A 22,891-nucleotide genomic window follows, 5' to 3' on the forward strand; every position below is an offset into this window, starting at 1 on the left:
TTCTTGGACCCCATTGATCACCATAGTAGTCAAAAATGCAATTGTAGTTAAAAGCGCGCCAGAACGGTTTGCTGTTGTACATTGTTCAAAATATCTTCTTTTGTGTTCAACAGAAAAAAGAAAATTGAAAGTAATTTTTCCTACTATGTTAATGGGGTCCAAGAACTAGTTTGTTATAAGCATTCTTCTAAATATCTTTCTCCGTGTTCATCAGAACAGAGAAATTTAGACCGATTTTCAACAACTCGAAGGTGAGTAAATGATGACAACATTTTTCATTTTGGATGAACTATCCCCTTGATCTAAATGTGATCAAAATGAATTTCTAATAGTATGAAGTGCCAGCAGTTCTCATTCTGTTATCTCTCTCTTTCACTGTGTTTAATGCATTTGTTTTCTCTGCAAATGTCTTTTATAATAATGTGTATTATATTTACTGTATATTTATGCAGATGAGAGTGTGAAGCTGCAGTGCAGGCAGCTCAGCCACATGTTTCGATGACTCTGGACATGGATGCGGTCCTGTCAGACTTTGTTCGGTCCACGGGGGCAGAACCGGGTCTGGCACGAGACCTGCTGGAAGGTAAGACACCTGATCTTCATCAGTTTTGGCGTTACTTTGCTACGATGTCTATAGAATATATCGTCCTTCTTATATGTCCTTCTGAAAACTTTTATGTCCAAATTCACAGTTTTCAGGATATGGAAAAAGCACTGGACTTTTTAAATGATTACATACTGTGTTGTCAAAGTTGACAAGCACTTTTTATTGGTTAGATATTTGCAAAACCAAGTGAAACACATAAAGGGTGACTAATAATAATGATACAATACAATACAAATTAGGAAATATGGAGATACAAGGTTTCAGAAGGACAGCAGCGATATATTAGTGTATTGTGTATATTTAACAATACATTATTCAAATTTGGAAGCACATACTTTACAATTACATTTAGATTTACATTTAGTCATTTAGCAGACGCTTTTATCCAAAGCGACTTACAAAGTGTCCGGGGAGCAATAAGCGATATGTCATACAAAGAGCAATAGTACATTAGGTGCTAATACAAAGTTACTAGTTTCAATAAAAGCTAGACCACTACCTTTTGAGAAAAGAGAGAGGGTTAGTGTATGTTTTTTATTTTTTATTTATTTTAATTATTGTATTTGCTGTGATTATAGCCCATTATGATAGTTTCAGTTATATTTAAAGGGATACAGTACAGGGCTCCAGACTCTTTTTTTTCTAGGAGCACTGTAGCCCCTCGACTGAAATTTGCTCTATCAAATAATTTATTTATTATCCTAAATCAGCCTGCAATGCAATTATTCAATTATTTTCCCCCAAATAACTTTATTACTGATACTGACAAGTAAGTGGTGCTAGAGTTTGTCAAAAAGTATATATTTAATTGTTAACAGTGCCCATTAAAGCAAAATGAAAGGTCTCAGGTTATTACTTTCTCACGATGATTTTCTTGTGTACTAAGTACACTTTTCCTCATGTTCACACAACACATGTAAATATAATGTCAAATAAAACTGAACGAGAGCATTCGCCTGTCGTTCGTTCTTGCTGTGAACAGATATGAAATGATCCAGTGTTGTCTCACGTAATAAACAGATCAATTCAGTTTCCTGAACTCGTCCACGGTTAGTTTTGTTTTAAACGTCTCATATGTCAAATCGTTCGTCCCCGAGCTCAAGAAATCCATCACAACAAACAGCGAAAATGTGCATGAAAGTAGCTGTAATGGAATTTATGTTAAACATAAAATAGATAAACAGTAAAATGAAATAGAATATAAAAGGATAAAGTACAATATCATTGAGTTTAGATTTGATAAGATTTAGTTTAGTTTTGCTTTCATCTTCATAGTTTCAACCGTGCCGTTTGATTTACTGTAAATCATTAAATCAATAAGTGCAGGAAATGTTACACGAGCCGTGTACAATAAATTATGCAGTGTTGCACTTTCAAAAGGGAAAATACGCATCTCTTTTCGGGCTACTTTAAGATGTCATTTTAACCTCATTATGTCATTTTCTAATATGTTTTATCATGATGGCAATTGCAGTTTTAAATTAGTGGAGATTTATAGCCACAGAGTAAAGTTTTATAAATATTATACACTTTTTGGGCTCTTGTAGCCATTAGATTTGCTATTCTTTAAGAAGGACGGCCTCTGGTGTCTGTTTTGATGTGCTTTAATAGTCTCTGCTGCTGGGATACTGCTGTCAAGTAGTCTTTGCATTTGTTTGTACAGCGTCTGTACGTCTGGGCTTGATATTTGCCCTGTGTGTTACATCGGGTTTATTGTGCAGTCAAGAGCAAAATGCTCTGTCAAATTTCCTGTGGCTCTGTGTTTGTTCTTTAATGTACAGTATACATTGTTTTCTAGCAAGATCGTTTTATCTGAGATTGTTTTATCATCTACATTAATAACTGTTCTGCAGATCAAGTAGCTTCATCCTTCTTTTTACTGTAGTCCTTTTAGCTTGTACAGTAGCACTTCCATTCTTTTGAGGGTCTCGTGGGTTTTGGTCTTCTGTTGTGATAAGGGCTTTGTGTCGGTCTACTTTCTGCTCTGATTAGCAGTAGGGATGGCTTTACGAGCAGGGTCCCCCAGGAGACCTATGTGCCCATTGAGTGGAACTCATTGGGGGTGAAGGACCACAGTCAATGGCACAGACGTGCAGTCTGTCCAGAGGACACAGACTAGAGAGAGAGAGAGAGCGAGACACATCGACAAACAGAAGGCAAGATATATCCCCTCTGTTAAAAAATACAGAGCTGGCAGACGAAAAGAACGGCACTCTTTTGAGACTGCGTAACGGAAAACAGAGATGAGCATATCCCTCAGTAAAGGAGAAGAGAAGAATAAACCGCATGGGTCTGGTCCAAATCCTAGTGAGATGCCTTGTTAGACAGCATGTTTAGACATTGTGGACATGCTTCTTTTGAGATGGCAAATTAAGATTCAACATTTTGGCCTAAATTTAAGCCGCTGAAAAACTCTTCACTTAGCCTTCACGTAGCCTTGGTTAGCTTAGCAACATGCTAATGTACACTAAATCTTTTGTGAAGAGATATTTCTTAAAGAATATCTATATAATGGAATTCAATTTAGAGTTCAATTTCACAGTTCAATTTCAGAACTGAACAAAGTAAGTACAACATTTTACTGTATATTTGACTCATATTCCCGACTCTTTTTTTATGACACTGTTGTTATGGCACTTTGAAGCTATTGGGTGAATATTAATACAGTAAGTACACATATGCATCCAAACACACACCTGCTTTGACTAAAGGTTTGTTCAGCATCAGCTAGACGGCTCTCCAGGTGCAAGCTTTGTCCTCACCTGCCTGGGCAAGGCCACAGAACAGATGTTCCACACGTCGCTACATACTGTAACATGAAATTAACCATTTATTTGAGTCGAATATTACGGTATCAATAACTGTTTGGTAGCTTTAATTTAATTGTATAAAATGAATATAAGATAAAAACTTTCCTGTAGCTCAGGGGTTAGAACATGGTCGTGGGTTCGATCCAAGGGGATTGCACATAGTTAGAAACAAATGTAATGTGATGCAATGTAAGTCGCTTTAGATAGAAGCGTCTGCCAAATGCATAAATGTAAATGTAAAACGGTAATATAAATGAAATATAAAATAAATTGCTACATCATAAACAAACACAGACTGGAAGTTAACTTTCGGACCAGGCACGTGCGTCCGATGAAACCGTTACGTTACAGTATATGACTTTTAAATAATCAACCCCAAATACAGTTTGGGTATTTATAAAATGTATAATTAAAATAATTTGTATACCATAATTATAAATTTTAATTAAATTAACATCAAATTCAACTTAATTAAAATCAAAACAGGTTAAAATTATAAAAACTTAGACCCTAATTTTGTTTTATATTGCTACTTGGTAGGCATGTTTGTATTACGCAGTCAGCTCTGTGTTTTGTCTAATCCAGCATTTTTCTTGCCTTCATAAATCATGTCGTTCATCACTGAATCTACCGAACCAGCTATTCCTGATGTTGCGTAAGCAATTTTACGATCTTTGTGCTATCGTGCATGTAAACCCCTCTCTGAGGACTGTGTTAATAGATAGCTGTTAAATGCTTTTAGCCGATGTATCCCGAGACACAGATCTAGGATCAGCACCTCCCTGCTCAAATCTATACCCATCTACATCTTCAAACATGCAAAACTACTCTCAGATCACTTCCAAGGAAAAGACGTGCTGTTAAAACAGAAAAATCGTGTTATTCAGAAAGAGCATTCCGCTAATGCTCTTTTAATGGTCTCACTGCTGACATTTCACTCCGAAAACAATCTTGCCACTAACAAGCCGTGTTATGAATGAAAAGGGTATTAACCGCCTCTGGTTCTCCCCCCAAGAGCCGAAATAAACGGCCGCCGCTTCAGTCAAGCACAACGCACTTTGTTTTAAAAATTTGTCGGAAAACAAGCCCAGTCTTTTACATGTTTATAGCTTATTAGGCCTGAAAGTAAAATGATGATTGTCCCACTGCTCTATTACGCAATGCATTGTGTCCTTTGGAGCTTATAAGCACAGGGCTGAGCCGATTCCCAAACCAAAAGGCAGGAATGTTGTTATCAACCCACACATGTGCTCGGAAGTCTGCGGAAGAGCAAAACATGGTTCACACCTGGAGATGCGCTTTAGAAAAATCTTCCTCCATGCATTTGCGCAAGACTCGCGAGATGTGTGGAAATATTCAATGGAGCCATTATGAGAGAGAGAGATAGATATGAAGTGAGCTTATTAGCCTACGGCTGGCAGGGATACAGGGCGTTACGACAGGGGTCAACCCTGCCAGCTGTCTATCCCAGCCATGACACAAACACTGGCAAAGAGCAGGATGGCTCATGATATTTATATAACACCTACGTGCACTCAGCACTTCTCTATGTGTTGTGTTATTTAATCGCATACAGAAGCTTTTCTTGAATGGCTAGTATGTTGCCTACTTGGGTTGCTGCCTTCTAAGACAGCATGTTATCCACTACATGAGCAGCAGAATTTGACTCTTTATACTGGAAGGCGGAACGACCTTTGTTGGACCGTCCGTACTGAGTGTTCCACTTCCCGTATTCATAGGGATGCCTCCTCGTCGTCTTTGTAATACCTATAGTCTTCGGGTGCATTTTAGGATTGCTTACACTTCATATACATGTGATGCAGATTTAAAGGGATAGTTCACACAAAAATGAAAGTTCAGTCATCATTTACGCACCCTCAGATTGTTCAACACCTGTGTAAATGTCTTTGTTCTGATGAACACAAAGGAAGATATTTGGAAGAATGTCAGTAGAACCGATTTCATCCCCCTTTTACTGCCATACTAGGGAAAATAAATGCTATGGTAGTCAATGGGGGATGAGATTTGTTTGTTTACTGACATTATTCCAAATATCTTCCTTTCTGTTTAGAAATGTATACAACATGAGGGTGAAAACTAAGTATTTGTTTAAACAGATAGTATTTTGAGCATTTGAATGATCCCTTAAAATGCTGCCTTTGTAGGAACAGAGCAGCTGTGTGCTATTGGTAAGCTTTGGGTGAGCGTGTGACACAGACTCTGCAGGTGTACGCCTGCGTAAAGCTTACTGCAGTGAATGCTGGGTACCCCACCAAGCAGAAATCAAGAACACTGATTTAGAGATAGCTCGGCCCCTCTTCACCTTCAGTGAATTGTCAAGGTCACAAAACACCGCCTCACAGTCTGGCTGTTTGATTGAAACGTTGTCTTGAAAAAAGATCTCAGTTGCTTCTTGCTGTTTGTATTTATTTTCGTTTTATATCATTTTATATTAGATTAATCTGTCTAAATGCTTGAATTTGTAGCATTTTTTCAGATGTAAGCATTTTTGTTAGTTAATGTAGTCCCATTTTCAGTTTATTCCAGGTTAAATATGGTGTCTAGACTCATTTTAATAGGGACAGTTCACCCGAAAATCTAAATTCTTTGCTCAATGTCATTCAAAACCTGTTTTGAAAATATTTTGATAAATGTGTTCTTACAATGGAAGTCAATGGAGGTTTGGTTATCAACGTTCCTCAAAATATCTCATTTTGTCTGTAGAAGAAAGAATACAGGATTGGAATGACACCGTGGGATGTGAATGATGAATTTTTTTTAGGTTAAACAATCCCTTTAAGGTCTTTAAAGGTATGTAATAGACCTGTGCGTGGGTATTTTAATGAAAAAACAAAAGTTTTAGATATGCCTGAACTGTTCACCGTGACGTTTTCAGGACACACTGTAGCCCTCCACCCTCCTTATAACCTGGTGTGAGATGCCTCATGTTGTCTGTATGCCTCAAAGAACTCTAGGTTAACTCTTACAAAGCAGTGTGGTTCAGAAGTAACCAAGATTTGGGTATTTCAACTGATATTCTATAATACACAATACACAAGTGAACGTCTAAATCTCGCTAGAAAAAGTCCACCACCCTGGTATTTCTCGCCTACAGTTTTGTGAATAATGACGATTCGGACATACTATTAGTTTGCCTACTGCTTTTTGCTTACTATACAGTATGTATGCCATTTCGCATACTGCCAGTTTGCTAGTAACCATCAATTATTAGACTTTACACTGACACCTACTGGTGTGGATGCAATATCCTGCACAAGCTCTCTATGAGATTGTAGAAATCTTACTCTGCGATGTATCTCACCCATAACTGATATATATTCAGCTAACGTAAATAAGTAGAATTTATATGGTGCCCGCCGTGTTACGGTGACCATGACAGGAGACCACAATATGTTGAATTAATAATTTGACATGAGTGATGTTTATGAAGTGCACATATTAGACCTTATTTGTACAAAATACAGTTTCTTTCTTGAGGTTTAAAGTATAATCTTTGTGGACAGTTTCAAAGTAACCCATATTGTTCGACATATATATATATATGTTGTATTCATTTTGGCAAGACAAACCACATTAGGTCACAGATTTTCCACAGGGTTTAGATTAGCCTCTCGTCTGGTTTAGGGTTGATTGGACTGAGTGTATCTAAGGAAGTCCGTGTGCCCGGTTATCAGTGTCAGTACATCATGAGCGCATCACCTCACCGGGCTGTTCATACTCTCTGCTGTCCGCCCTCCGTTGTGTCCCTGTGAAACAGACAGTGTTGTGGAAAGCTATTTTCCATCACGGACCCACGGCTCTGCCGTCACACCCTTGCAGCACCGGCCTTGTGTGCGCATGGTGGTGTTCTGGGAAACATGACTCAGCCATCACTGGCAGATGTTTTGGTAAAATTCTTGCTCTGGATTCGGGAGTCACTGTAAAGTATAGTTTCTATTTGCATTTATTTGCAGAATATGAAAACTGGAGAAACAGGTCAAAATAAAGAGAAAAGATGCTCTGTATTTTTCAGAGCTTTAATATAGCGAAGAAAACAAGTTCACGTTTAAGCTTTACAACAGCACTCCTTGTACATGTATTTAGGCATTTTTTAATGTGATAACCTAGATTATTATTACAGTTTTCACATGCTGTCAGACTTTCACATTACTGCTGGATGACTTTGTCACTCCTCAGGTTTGGTTTTGTTGAAATTCAACAGACACTGGACTGGAATGGACACAATAAACATAAACATTTTGGAATGATATCTTAATTTCTTATTTTTTATCTTTGCTTAAGTATTCCTAATCAAATAAACGTAAAGTACATACATTTTTTAAAGGGAGTTGAGTTCATGTGCCAAAAACATGTGTGTCTTGTGTCCCACTCTTTGACATTTACAATTATTAAAACCTAGTATGCTGTATTCAAATATGCACTAAGTGTACAATCATTGTTTCTATTGTCCTTGATGTAGAGGTGCTCTACACACACTATCCTGTCACAAATTCAGCCGTTTTTCAGTTCCTTCACATGTGCTGAACAGCTTGTGTCATCCGCTCATATCAGATCTGTCATTTGCACGTTGACACAAAACGAACATGTTTTCTCCATTGTAGATAAATCACAGTGTCTGGTTAATGAGCAATGCAAAGGTTAATTCATTCGCTGAGACACAACTGAGCACTAAATTAAACTTGTTCAGTTTCTCCAGCTCCTTTCTTCCTTCAGTCATTTGGTAACACACTATACAGCCACATATAGTTCACATATGTATGTTTTGTAGAAGCCAAAAGCCTGTTTTAAAGTTCCAGGTGTCCTCACCTCTTGTGTACATTTATGAAATATTTAGTTTTACAGTACGCCATGCTTTCATATACGCAGCAGAGTATAGTAATATCATCTCTATCATTTGGCTACATTCATTTCAAAAGGTTTTGTATTAGTACGTTTGGTGAATTAAATCTTTCAATAGATTTCTTGTGCAGATACTATAATGTCTGGAATGAGTAAATATATCACAGATTATTATAGATATTCACAGTATCATGCACCAACGTATGTTGGCTTTAAGTCATTTTTTTATAGTTTTTCTTTCACACCCTGTAAACAGATTTGCTTTGTCCCAGTAGGCGTTTTAATCAGATGTGTTGATCAAAGTCTGGAAATTCATCCAGCACCAGAATTGACCTAAGATAAAAACAATTTCCTCCATGTCAATTATTGAAATGTTCTTCCTTATATGGTCAAACTGAATCCACAATATGCGCTAATGTGTACAAAACCCAATTGTAGATGTGAAGGACAGACATTAAAAGATCTTCGACAGGAAGTTGCTGTCTGCCGCCTTCTGTGCATTGATGGATTCCCATAATCCTTGGCGAGTGCAGATGTGCGTTTATCAGAGGCTCTGAGTGGTCATTCGATTAAACCTTAAAGTGTCTTTTAAAATCTCTGGCTGGCTAAAGGATGCACAAATCCATAAACCACGATGAGATTTGTATTGATGTGGCTTTGGATGCTATACAACAGGATGCATGGTTTTCCAGATTGCTGCTAGTTAGAGAGTGAGAATAAATTACTTTTATAACACACAACAAACATCTTCAATAACCTGTTATAAAACACAAAAGTAAAGCATTGGGGAGTTGTTTTTCTTTCTTTTCCCTGGTTAGTATTTGTCATATTCATTTAATTATCAAACGCCCGTTCTACAATGGCACCACCCTCCAGGATGTGACATTGGAAATAGATTTGATCCTTTCTGATGCAAGTGATTCTTTGTATTTAACTTAAAAACATTCAATCCTGTTACATAAAGTCATAGAAATCTAGAAATAAAAGTTAGTAAATAAAGGTTAGTTCAAAATTACCTTCATGGTGTCACATTGATGTTGTAAACTAACGTACATCTTTTTTTTACGGTCTCAAAAACGCAATGTAAATCGAAGCTTGATCGATCGTCTTGACTAAAAGCAGCACAAGGGTTTAATGTCTATTATCAGACTTGATGTGCAGTGGAACTCAATTGCTTAGAGTTTGATGTGAAGCGTGACTGTTTTGGGGCGCTTGCGTTGGCAGCCGTTGTAATTGGGATTAGATTAAAAAGCCTTACGGGAGTTGGCAGGTTTAGTCAAACAGTGGCCTGGTAAAATGAAAAAGGAAGTCAGGGCCATGTTTATTGACAATGACCTCACATTTAGTGACTGTGGAAACATTGTTCCGGACTTTGTCTATAACGCTTACTTAGCAGTTACACATTTGATAGACGCTTTCATCCAAAGCTTCTTGCAGTGCATTAAAACTATACTATTTTATTAGTATGTGTTCCAAAGGATTCGATCACTGTAATCTTTTTATTGATAACATAACTTTCTACCAATAAGAACATGTATGCTGATTTAAGTTTGAATAAAAAAAACCAATAAAATGAAGATGATTGTGAAACGACAGAGGTGTCATAATTTTTATAGTTAGACACAATATATTGATTTATGTATCTATAACCTGCTGAAAAAAAACATGGGAAGTCAATAGAAACCTAATCCTAATTCCGTTACAACCCTATAGCTTTTTCCATTAAACCATTACAAAATGTATTTTTGTAATGTGTTTTGGGCATTATTCCAGTACGATTTAACATCCCACTTATAGAATTCATCACCTACCAGCAGACACCCGTACAGTGTCCATTAAAACCATTATAACTTCTTTAATGGTTTCTATTTTTTTCAGCACGGCTTGTTCTGTAGTGTGGGTTGTGCATCATTGCAATAGGATTAATCTGCCAGATAACACCATACCACTAGAATCTATCACATACCACCAGACAATAGTTACAAAGTTTCAATTAAAACCAATAGAATTCCCATATTGATCATTAAATCCGTCACTTTTTCTATTGTGTTTTGGTCAGAAGTCTTAAGTTTTCTATAGCAGGTTATGGGTTTTCCCTACCACACTGATGCTTGGTGTCTTATCTTCCTGAGGTACTGGCTTGAGAAAACTTTGTTTTTATATTTGTTTGCGTGTTTGGTAAATGTAGGTAAAAACTGGGACCTGAGCGCTGCTCTGAATGACTATGAGCAGCTCCGGCAAGTCCACACTGCCAACCTGCCCCACGTCTTCAATGAGGGCCGTTACTACAAGCAGCCGGAGAGAAGCGGCACCCCGCAGCACATCAGCAAACCTGAGCAATGCCTCCAGAAACTTGAGGACAACACTCAGGGTAAGTGTGTTTTTCCTTATTTATCTTGTCTGCTATACCAACTTAATCTGTTGAAGGCAACAGAAATGTAATAGCTTACATTGTAAGATACATGGTTTAATATAGATGCAGAATAGTATGTACCTTCTCTTTGTGCTCTCTCTCTCTCTTCTAGAGAAGCGTCTGTCTCGGGGTATCTCCCATGCCAGCTCTGCCATCATGTCTCTGGCACGACTGCAGGTTTCGGGGGATTGTGCCAGGGAGCAGTTTCCCCTGGAGATGCCCATCTACACATTCCAGCTGCCCGACCTGAGCGTGTACAGCGAGGACTTCCGCAGCTTCATCGAGCGTGACCTCATTGAGCAATCCACCATGGTGGCTCTAGAGCAGGCCGGTGAGAAACAAATGGTGTTCTCAGATCAGTTCCAGATTAAATGGAATCGCTAGTCATTAAGTATTAAAGTCATTTTAGATCGCCTAAATTGGGTGTTATGCTGTATGCAAAAGTAATCCCGATCTAGGATCAACGACAAAGTCATACATTTTCTTTTCTTAGGTCGTTTGAACTGGTGGTCCACGATGTGCAACAGCTGTAAGAAGCTACTTCCACTGGCCACAACCGGAGATGGAAACTGCCTTCTTCATGCGGCGTCATTAGGTAACACAAAACTCAAATACAGCAACATGAAGTCGGCGATCCGTCAAGATGTCGGTAACATTTCACGGCAGTAACTTCATAGCATTGACGTATGGATCAAAACAGTTTAACGTGTTTTATTTAAAAGCAATACTTGTAATCCAGTCCAACGGCTTCAGGGTAATGATGTGTCATGTGTTTATCTCGATGTGTGTTTCAGGAATGTGGGGTTTCCATGACAGAGATCTGGTGTTGAGGAAGAGTCTGTATGCCATGATGAAGAACGGGGCAGAGAGAGACGCTCTGAAGAGAAGATGGAGATGGCAACAGACTCAACAGAACAAAGAGGTCAGCAACTAGCAATGCATCAAACAAACATTTTGAAACTTGCAAACTCTTAAAGAGATTTCCCTTCTTTCATTCCTATTTGGATACATACTATTTTGAAACAACCAATATTTTGTCCATCATTTTGTTTAAGATCTGGTTACATCATAACTAGCCTGCTGTGAACTAGGTCCTTAATGTATTATTCTTATAAGCATATCCAAAAGGATGTAAATGAATTTATTGAACCTTGAGCTCTTGTACACTTGGCTCTACGATTTAACTGCCAAATTCAATTTTTTTGGCCGACAATACGACCAATGTGTTGGCTTGAAGCAGAACTTATGATCCATCATTGAACCATATGTTTCAGTCTGGCCTAGGTGACCTGCCATCACTATTAATAAAAAAAATCAAACCAACCTCACACTGAATACAGCACTTGTATTTGCACTGTTAGTGGTTTGGTAGTTACGTTGCCACCCTGTTTTGTCTTAGCGCTCGATATTTTTCCTTGCGGCCTGCTTAGTTACTTATTACAAACACAATAAACTTTTCGCAAGTAGCACCGGGTTAGGAGGCATTTGCCAAGAACGTAATTGTAAAATGTTAACATCACTGTGCAGTCCCTGTCTGTTCAGTAATGACTCTCCCCATAAACACATCTGCACGTTTCCCCCACTGCTTTTAGTGTAAGAGCTTATTGCTGTAACAGCATAACACAGGGCAGGGTCTCAGCAGTTTGATCGATAGCAAATCCTTGAATTCTCTATTAGCCACATTGCTAAACAAAGAAACTGCTGAAGGAAACCGCTGTCTTTCTCAAACCTTGTATCTCCACATTTCTATATTTTTAATTCTTAATCCACGGTCTGTTTTAATAGTTAAATCTGATTGGTTGGAAGGTGTGCCTTAAAACCATTTCAGTCAACATTTGATCTTCAACATTCTTCCCTTCGTGATAAAAAACGACACTGTAAACAACATCAACAACAGCTTTGACATGGCAAATTGTCATTGCCAGCCGTGCATTGTATTATTTGAAAGCGCTTCAAATAGACACCACCCTCCGCGCCTCCACGTCATGCATTAAAATCCTTTAATGCACGGCTGGCCTTGGATAAAAAGTGCTTGTCACACAGTATTTGATCATTTAAAAACAACAGTGTTTTTTCCATATTCAAAAAACTGTGAATCTGGACATCCGTTGTTTCGGAAGGACATGAATTTATATATATAAAAATCTTCTAAAACAATACAATATTTTATATTTTTCTATTTTCTTACGTTTGGAAGATGAAAAATGTCTTCCTTTAGTCATTTTAAATAAGTGGGTGTGAGGTGTTGTGGATGGAGTGGAAATGTTTATGAGTATATGAGAGGATGGAGAAGAAAGAACGTGTGGGTGTGTTTCCTTTAGAATATGTGCATACTGATACTCTCTCTCTCACTCTCACTCTCTCTCTTTCTCTCTCTATCTCTCGATCTCTCTAGTCAGGGCTGGTGTATACTGAGGAGGAATGGGAGAGAGAGTGGAACGAACTGCTGAAGCTGGCCTCCAGTGAACCACGTACACATTTCAGCAAGAACGGCAACTCCAGTGGAGGGTAACTCACCCACATATAGAAACACAAATACAGATTATTATGTCACATCGGCTTGTCTTTCCATACACACCTACTCTACACATCCTCTTGAGCAAAGTGTGTAACCATATAAAACATGAACATGTTCATCAAATGTATACGGTTTGCTGTTATGGGAAAGCACAAAGTTTCCAAGCTTTCAAGGTGAGAAAGTAGAAAACAAATTCAGCTGCCTCTCAGACAAAAAAGAGAACAGTTATTTCACATGCCTCCTTTCATGTTTCAAGAGAGCTTTAGACATTCTAGCAGAGTCACAAACTGTGCCCAGATTTGCCAAGATGAGAGATGCTCTCAAAATGCCCTCAAAGACAAAAGCTTTCTAGTTTTACATTGGAGATTCAGTATGAATTGGGATTTTTTTATGAACCTGTTGATACAATACATAAACTTAATGTAACACACACACTTTTCTGCCTGCTATATGAATTCAACCATCATTTCATAGATGGTGAAACTCAAACTTCCAAAGTCAAAGATTGACAACACTTCACATTGACATATAGACCGTTTCATCATACGCACGCGGCTTGTATTTGGCTAGCATTGATATCTAGTGGTTGAGCTTGGTATCGCAGTCTAAATACAAAATATTGGAGAGACAAGTTTAGTCAAGTAACACTTCTTCTCGGTTTCTTTTGATTGTTGTCAGAAATAATCTACAGGCATTGTTTGGAAATGTGTATCGGAAGTTCAGTTGGGGTAACGTTTGTTTATGTTGTTAAAAGGAAACTAATCTATTAATCTATACTTGTTGTCTACAGCAAGCGGTGTGCTTTCCCAACTATGGGCTTCAGACACCTACTCACAAACACACACATGAAAACTAGAGATTCGCTCTCCACCAGCCACAGTTAATGCATGACCTTTAGTAGACACAATTCCGTTACACAATATAAAGCACCAGTGAACATTAAAAAAGTCTTCTTTAAATGAAAGATGGTTATAAGGCAAGAAGAACCCACTGCCCCCTCATAGTAGGGGAGATGAAGCTTGTAAATTAATGTAATGTGTGACACTGCCACCTGGTGGTCAAACTTTTTAATTTACCGTCTTGTATTTTAAACATTAGCTATGTCTGGAATGGTGTACTCTTAGTACTATTTTTGCAGCATGAATACTGGATTGAACCACTTTCAACATTTGCTAAAATGTGCATTATATAGCACGCTGTGTGAATACTGCATGAAGAGTTTATTTTGGGTCACAGGTTACAGCGTGGTGGAAACTTTCTGTACCTGCAGAAAGCTTTTTGGTCTGTTGTTTTCACTCACTGCTGTCAACTAAAGCGCTGTGGTTTGCGCAGTTTCGACCAAACTTTGCTTCAAAGGGAAATGCACCCCTTACATTTAATGTGTCATCTCTCTTGAACATGAAGTTAAACACATTGTTGGTGAAAGTGTGAACCGTGCCTCGAAGTCTTAATTTGGAAAGTATTGTAAAGAATGAACTTCCTGTTTTTGTCAACTCTACACACAGGCTCAAGGTGTTTCAATAGTGACATCACAATATGGGGTTGGTTTTGTTTGGGCTCAGATCCGAAAGTTGAAGTATTGATAATTTTTTAAAGTGCACAGTAATTGCACAAATAATGGCGTGAGTTTGAGGTGTGACTTTCCAAATAATGAAGAATTGTAAACCTTATATTTTTTCACTTTAGTTTGGGGCCCCTTATGGTGCAGAAATGACACGCTGCCCCTTTAAAACAAGTCTAATTTCTGTATAGATGGTGGGTTTTGTGACAACTCCTGTATGCATCACATGGTCTCATGCAGTTGTGTGTGTTGTGTGTCTTAAAGAGTGGACAATGCAGAAGACCCGGTTTACGAAAGTTTGGAGGAGTTCCACGTCTTCGTCCTGGCCCACGTTCTGAGGAGACCTATAGTGGTGATAGCGGACACCATGCTCAGAGACTCTGGAGGCGAAGGTATGCTACATAAACTTGCCAACTCTGACCACTAGAGGTCTCTGTAACATTTTCTTTTTGAGCAAACCTTTTGAAATTGCTTAATACAAACTACTGTTATCAATGGTTATTAAAAATGTGATAACGTAGCTATGGGTGACTGTAATTGGATTACTTTTGAAGCTTTTGAAATGAATTCTTTCGGTGTAAAAGAGATATAGGTTATGCTTTAAAGTGGATGAGTAGAATTTCAATTTTTAAGACAATCTGTTTTTTAAACATGTCTCTTGTTGTCTTGTAGCTTTCGCACCCATTCCTTTCGGAGGGCTGTACCTGCCTTTGGAGGTGCCTCCTAACCGCTGTCATTGCTCCCCGTTGGTGCTGGCTTACGACCAGGCCCACTTTTCCGCCCTGGTGTCCATGGAGCAGAGAGATCAGCAGAGAGAGCAAGGTACACATTACATAATTCCATTATCCGATCACAGCAGAGGAGCCCATCAAACCATGATGTAACAGTGATCCAATCCGACAGCAGTGCACCATTTCTTATAGACTAAGTGGGCGTGTCCAGTTACAATGAAAGTCTATTAAAATGCCAGAGGTTTTGTCGTAATGATGGGAACAAAAAGTGGGCGGTCAAACAATTAATCGCGATTAATCACATCCAGAATGAAAGTTTTTTGTGTTTACATTATATGTACAGTATATGTACGCTGTGCGTATAATATTTTTTATGAACACATACAGATACATGCAAACATATTTAGGAAACATTTACATATTACATACAATAATTGAAATTATATATAAATGTTTATTAATTCATTTTAAATATTTGTTTATTAATTGCAAATATTTGTCTTAAATATTTGTATGTGTGTGTATGTTTTTATGAATACAAAATTAATATGCACAGTACACAGGCATGTATTATGTAAACACATACTTTTATTCTGGATGCGATTAATCGTTTGACAGCCCATTGTAAAAATATGAGATTAATGTCAGGTATGCAATAATCAGATTTAACCCTTTCATGAATAGAGATCACTACAGCGTCAACAAGTGGACATCTGAAAATGTTGTTGTACATTTTCTAAGAGCAGTAATAACACAATGAAGTCTATCATAAATCCATGCATGAAAGGGTTAAATCAGTGCCAGTGCTAGAAACATTTAATAAATATTCAATTATTAAAAACAGCTATTTTGCATTTTTTTTAAATAGGAAAATATTATTTTAACAATCACAGCACAATGCATTGTGGGATTTTGCGTGAACACTATTTCACTTGGCACATTTTGCCCTATACAGTAGATCACTCAGGGCACATAGTGCCTAAACATAGATATAAGTAGAACCTTAATTAAATGAATACAACCATTAAATCAACGAGATTTTTTATTATTTTATTTGTCTTCTTCCAATAATAATAATAGAACCACAATGTTTTAGCACAGATCTGTTTCGAACTCCATCTCCTATTGAATGAATAATGCAAACCTGAAACCTTATTACATTTGATCAATTATTAAAGGCACATGTTATGGACTCCAGTCGGTCAGAAGTGAGAACCTGAAAAACGGACTGTTCGAGACAGATAAAAACGAAGAATCATGCTATTTAACATGTTTATAGAACTACAGTAACTCTCTCACTGACTGCCGGGACATAAGCAGGCTTATTTAGTTAAAGTCTCTGTTTTAGGCCTTCTTTAGCTTTTCATGCATACAATGTAATGTAAATTTAGTAACATCTGTTGCACTCGCAGTTTCATATGAGCAATCGTAAAAGCGGTGCATGACTTTACAAATACAATTTATTATGATCTGTACATGCATTTCCCACTGGACGTCTTGTTTGTATACTGCAGTGGTGCCAATTTGAGTTCACAGGCTGTAGTTGTCTAGTGCTGAATGGCAAAGCTATTTATGCGGGCAACACATGTCTCTCTCTCTCTCTCTCTCTCTCTCTCTCTCTCTCTCTCCTGCACACTTGCTCTCTAACCAACCTCTTTTCACTGACACTGACGTGCACACACACTGCAGCTCTCTCATAGTTAAGACATTTGCACCGGCACAGACATGGTCAACATTTTGTCTTTAAACCCTACTCCAAAAACCTGCAAAAAAATGTATTCTCATAGGACATTGAAATTACGAATGAGATCTCTTCCTTGCACACATATGGGTGAATTGCGACTTTTGCTTGAGTTGTCTGTTTCTCAGTTTTTTCTCCTTTTATATCTTTGATGAGATCTCATTGAGTCTCTAAAGGAGACACGTGAGCCGCCTGGGTCCTTCAAAGTCTACCTTCAGAATCAAAGGAATAACACAAATTTACAGGAAATAAGTCACATCAAATTCTTTAAAAAAACATAATTCAAGCTCTAGTTTATTGATTTTATAGTTTTAATATCAATTGATAATTCTGAATTGTTATTTAAATACTTTGTTTGGTGTGACTTATGTTGCAGATGTTTTTAACTCACCACAACAGCACATAGACAGCATAATCTGTAGTTTATGTAAATAATTTACTTGTTTATAGTGATGTTTTCATAAGAGGGAGCGTTCAGAAGTCTTCAGCCCACTAGATGGCGTACTTTCTGTTTACCACAGGAAACCTCCTCGCAACAGGCTGGTGTACCCGCTGACCCCACGGGCATGTGGTCGATTTGAAGCAACGGGGTGTTGACAGATTATAGGCTTCTTTCTCTAGTCATGTTTCTTCAGGATATGAGTGACTGAGTCCTGTGAAAAAAATCTTATTTTATCTATACAGGATATTTGTGAATTCAGATGTTAAGAAGGTGTGAGATGCATAGAAGAGTGTATCTCATGCGTGAAGAAGCGTTTGAGCAGAATTGGGTCATCCTGAAGTTAAAGCCAGAGGCCTCAGGAACACGTTTACCACCCCTTTACAAAAATGCACGCATGAATGTTTATTAAGATATTTTAAAAACTGACACCATGGACTTCTATTTGTTTAACAAACCCTAACCGAATATATATTGTATTTGCACCCAAATAGTTTTACTAGAGTGTGTCATTTTTTGGGGACACATTTGTTTCCAAATTATAACTCATATCAAAGAGACATATGAAAGACTCATGTTTAAAACTATAGATTTCTTTTTGGATTTATGCTGTGTTCACAAAAAAAGCAAAGCATCGCGGTCCTCGTTGTTTATAGTTTATAGGCGGCATAGTTTCGGACCAAAATGCGAATATTTGCATTTTTTAGAATAACAATGAAACGGTATTTACTTCTATATATTAATTGGAGGTTTGGCAGAATTTGCTTACTTCTGGAAATACATTTCTCCTCAAAGTATAATAAAGTAAACCAAGACATTGACGTCCATTATTTTTCATAATGCAAAAATGTCATTTTTGTACATTATTCATTATGTTTTTTAAGCTGTTTCCCTTGTGGGGTCTTTCTCCTCTTTATAACTCATTAGTTATAAACACTGACTCATATCCCCCGATTCTATTCTTGACTTTTTATCTCTGTCTGTCTCTCTCGCCCCTTTTCCAAAGAACTACTTTTCCACTTAGGATCAGCCCAATCCAAACCAACGTTTAGTCTAGGCTTTAATCTCCTCCTCCCGCATCCCCACCTCCCTCTCTTCACACTTCCCAACGGAGGGTCTGTCTGTCTGTGCGGCTGAGCACCCCACCCCCTCTTCCTACCCCCCTCATCCCCCGGATCTTCCGCTCTGGTTTGCCAGGGAGTGCCTGTCTGCCCTGTGTGTTCAGGTGCCAGCGGTTTCTTGAGAACACTGATACTCTTGTGTGTGTGTGTGTGTGTGTGTGTGTGTGTGTGGCTGTGTGTGAAAATGAGAGAATGTGTGAGTGTTATATTATGGTGGGAGTCCTTTATTAACATTTTGTTTTAATATTAAGTTAATTGTATTTGCTATAACGGAACCGACACCTACTGCTTACACTGTGTTTTAACCAGGCTTGACACGGTTAAGCGACAAAATATCTTCCATGTAAATCTGAGTTTTTGTTTTAACAAGCCACATCCTTTAAAGCCGCTTTGAAACTTTGCAACATTATAGAAAGCGCTATACTGTAGATATAAAATTTAATTTAATCTGCAACAAGACATTTTGTCTAACACTTGTTTTCGGGTTTGGTGGCGTTTTTGTTTGGTGGCTCCGCCCACAGCGAATTTCATTGGTCCCAAATCTCCCTTCACATAGCTATGTGACAAACATTAAAGGGTGGCTTATAATAATGACTTATGACAAAAAAATTAAATTGTGAAATATGGAGATACAAAGTTTCAGGAGGACAGCAGCGACATATAAAATACGTACAGATTGTTTACAGATACAACATGCAAGATTTTCACTTTTAGTGTAAACAGAAAAATTACTACATGCGATGGATGTAATTTTTAGGATGAGATGTTAAAAAAGCAGATAGTTACGTATACTTTTCTTTTTCTATTCTTCTAGAAAATAAGTATTATTTGTGATATCTATGCCATTTTGTATTAAGAGTTTATCCTTTCCATTGATATAACCTTTTATGTCTGCTGTAGACGTATTCAATGTTACTTCTGTGTAATGCCTTGCCAGTATGACTTTAATGTACCATTATTTTTCTCTGTGGTTATTCTTCACCTGAAAGCAGTCAGCCAATAGGAAACGTGCATTGCTATTTTTTAGATGTGTCTGTGCAGTTTTACATTTTCTTTGGCATCTGACAGCCTGCTTTTAAAGTTTTGTCTTATGAAAGTGAAAAAGCTTGTCGTGTCATGATCAGCAGCCCACGCTCGTTGCACAGATTTACTTGTTTTGGTAAAACAGCACAAAAATAGCAAAACACACTTTGTATAGAAGTTCAATGAAATGCATATCTGTAACTTGTTTGAATCCTGTATTGTGACTAAAACCATTTGATCTTAAGATATGTGGCTTAATGTTTGAATTTTCTTTTGGCAAATATTAATTTCTTGCATGGACTTGGACTGAATAAGAACACATGGGCCTTAAAGGAACAGTTCACCCAAAGTTGTTTCAATTCTGTATACATTTCTTTGTTCTGTTGCACACAGAGAAATATATTTTATAGAATGTGAGAAAGCAAGCAGCTCTGGGGCACTTTTGACTGCCATTTTCATTTTTCCTACTATGGTAGTCAATGGTGGCCGAGAATTGTTTGGTTACAAGCATTCTTCCAAATATTTTTCTCTTTCATTTTTGTATGAACTGTGCCTTTAATGAAGTCCTGGTGTTTTTTTCTTAGATTAAAATAATGTGTGAGTGAATATAATGTTATAAAAACTACATCAATGAATATACAGTATGTGTGTTTATATGTTTGAACGGGTTTATATTGCCCTGTAAAATGTGTTGGAGATCAGAGTTTTTTGTTTCCAGCATAAAGCTTTGTTTAGCCACATGATTATTGTTTATGGTGGCTGTAAAATACACAGCTGGGAACGAAAATGGCAAACTCCTGAATTCTCACCTCATTAAGCACGAGCGTGCTTTGCGTGACTGAAACCGACTGAGTGTTTTCCCTGGTGGGGGCGACTGCAATGATTGATATCTTCCACAAGAGGGGGAAGAATCAAGAAAAACACAATAATCCCAGGAAAATCATTCTCATTCAAAAGGATTATATCGCGCTTGCTTTGCATGACCGATATTCCCATTTACTTACATCTAACGTTCCATAGTCGGTGCCACGTCGTGCAGCCGGACACATTCGGCAAACGTCAAACTTTTGTTTCAATGGAATAAACTTTGATTGTTATGCATTTTCAATGTATCATGCCAGATTTATGCAATGCTGTTGGTCAACAACTGTTTGTAATCGTGAAGCTCTGCAACAGATTTTTTGTTTGTCAAGATTATGGCGCCTACAAATTATCTTACAGTCACTTGAAAAATGAAATGAATCTATTGATCTCAATGGTGTCCAATGGTGTAGAAAAAACTTGAAAGGCTACTTTTGCCGCAACAACTTCGATGTTGACATCTCTTGACCAGTGTAATGGCCAACTAGGTGCTCCCTGCTTGGCCATTATCACTTCCTAAGGTCAAGATTTGATGTTTTTTGTTGAACCAGACAAAGTGGTTCAGTTATAACAACAGGTCGATGGCTCCCACCTCTATTTAATGCCTCTCTCTCACCCCCCAAATTCCAACAAACGCTTCAGGAATCAGCTGAATCGGCCCTCTTTCCTTGAGAGCGGGGGAGCTTGACGTAATGGTTCTGTGTTTATGCTGCTGAGTTGGGTCAGTCGAGGACAGATTTCTACTCCTGCCAGACAGGATACTAAATACATTATACTCAAGTCCCTCGGGGTTGAACTGGCAGTGGTGGTGTTTGGACCTGGAAACCGCCCAGATGGTAACAACAGGAGCCTGGAGTGCGTATGAGTCCTCAGGAGTGTGTTCGCCGGGCCAATGAGTGGAAGACAGCTGCAATGTAGGAGTCGGGACACAACCCCACATAGCTCTAGCGTTCACCGTCTGACCTCACTGTGCTGAGAACTGTACGTGTGTGCGATGTTGGGAGAGGGGTGGGAACACAATTGCCTGTTTGTTGGTTGGCTGAATGAATGCGTCTGCGAGTACGTTTGTGAGGGAGTGAGTGGTATTTACAGTGTCTGCCCCCAATTGAATATTCCACCTACTTTCGTCTTTGTTTGGATCTTGGATAGTTTCTTTCTTGTCCCGGTGTGACCCCGCAAGAATTTGACCCACAAAATAGCGAAAGGAGGTTGCGAGTGCGACAGCGGTTGTGTGTGGATTGCCCAGACAGAAAAAACGGATGGTTGGGTTAAATAGTTTTTAGAGTTCGATTTTTACTCCGTAAACAACTTTTCTTGGTCTAACCCAAACTAGGAAATGTAGTCCCAACCTTATTTCTTATCCTAACCATGAACTACCCTTAAAAATGGAAGTAGGTTTAGAAGATGCAAGCCACTAACCTCAGTCCATACATTTGTTTTTATTATTTAATCCACCTCATTTCCTTTCAAACCTGTAAAAATTGTCTTTCTTCAGCAGAACACAAAAGAAGATATTGTGAAGAATTTTGGTAGACAACAATATTTGCCCCCATTGACTTCCATACATACCACTGAGACATTTCCTGGTACACTGCAGAAATGATCATATACAGGTTTTGAACGACATGACATCTTTTTCTTTGTGAATTTTTTCTCTTTCAATATTAAACTATTTTAAATGTCGATAAAGGGTGCTGATCTGGGATCCTTCCCTGCTTGGCAAAGTGGTACCCCAACGTTCCCTGTAGAATTCCTCTCGTAGTCAAGTGGTACTCAAAACCTTTCTGTACCTTTTGTGAACTGAATCACTCATTGTTGTGCTTTTCATAACAAAATGTCCCACTGAAGTGTGTAAAAAGTGGGTAGAACTCTAAGCGGGACTGTGATTTTGGACTGTGAGAATGTTTATTAGACCAGCTGGGCATTTCTGGCGCTTTTTGTTTGCCAGGGTTGTGTATTAAATTCGTGGGTGGGAGGCAAAGTCGTGCGCTCATTGAAAATTCGACAGGGAGGAAGTGTGTTCGAGAGTGCACTTGTCTTTTCTGTGGAAGATGTCTGAATGATACAAAACTTTCACACACATACGCAACACACACATATTCACTACTGTGACTTGATGTCTCTCACTGACACCCACTCTGCATTTGGAGATTACACCCATTGTGTCATTTAAATGAGTCATCAGAGAGCAGTATGTTCATCGCTG

The 22,891-nt window shown here is 38.2% G+C and overlaps 1 protein-coding gene across 1 annotated transcript in view; it reads left to right on the forward strand.

Annotated features, from left to right (window-relative positions):
• otud7a (OTU deubiquitinase 7A) overlaps nt 1-22,891 on the forward strand; it is a 58,439-nt gene that overhangs the window by 31,019 nt on the left and 4,529 nt on the right. The window contains exons 3-10 of the mRNA XM_079449724.1: nt 453-583; nt 10,466-10,648; nt 10,803-11,021; nt 11,184-11,285; nt 11,485-11,612; nt 13,086-13,198; nt 15,034-15,161; nt 15,442-15,591. Of these exons, the coding sequence (XP_079305850.1) occupies nt 499-583; nt 10,466-10,648; nt 10,803-11,021; nt 11,184-11,285; nt 11,485-11,612; nt 13,086-13,198; nt 15,034-15,161; nt 15,442-15,591 (1,108 nt within the window). The 5' untranslated portion in view covers nt 453-498. The remainder of the gene's footprint in view (nt 1-452; nt 584-10,465; nt 10,649-10,802; nt 11,022-11,183; nt 11,286-11,484; nt 11,613-13,085; nt 13,199-15,033; nt 15,162-15,441; nt 15,592-22,891) is intronic.

Source organism: Barbatula barbatula, assembly GCF_947034865.1.
Source record: "Barbatula barbatula genome assembly, chromosome: 25".
Lineage (NCBI taxonomy): Eukaryota > Metazoa > Chordata > Actinopteri > Cypriniformes > Nemacheilidae > Barbatula > Barbatula barbatula.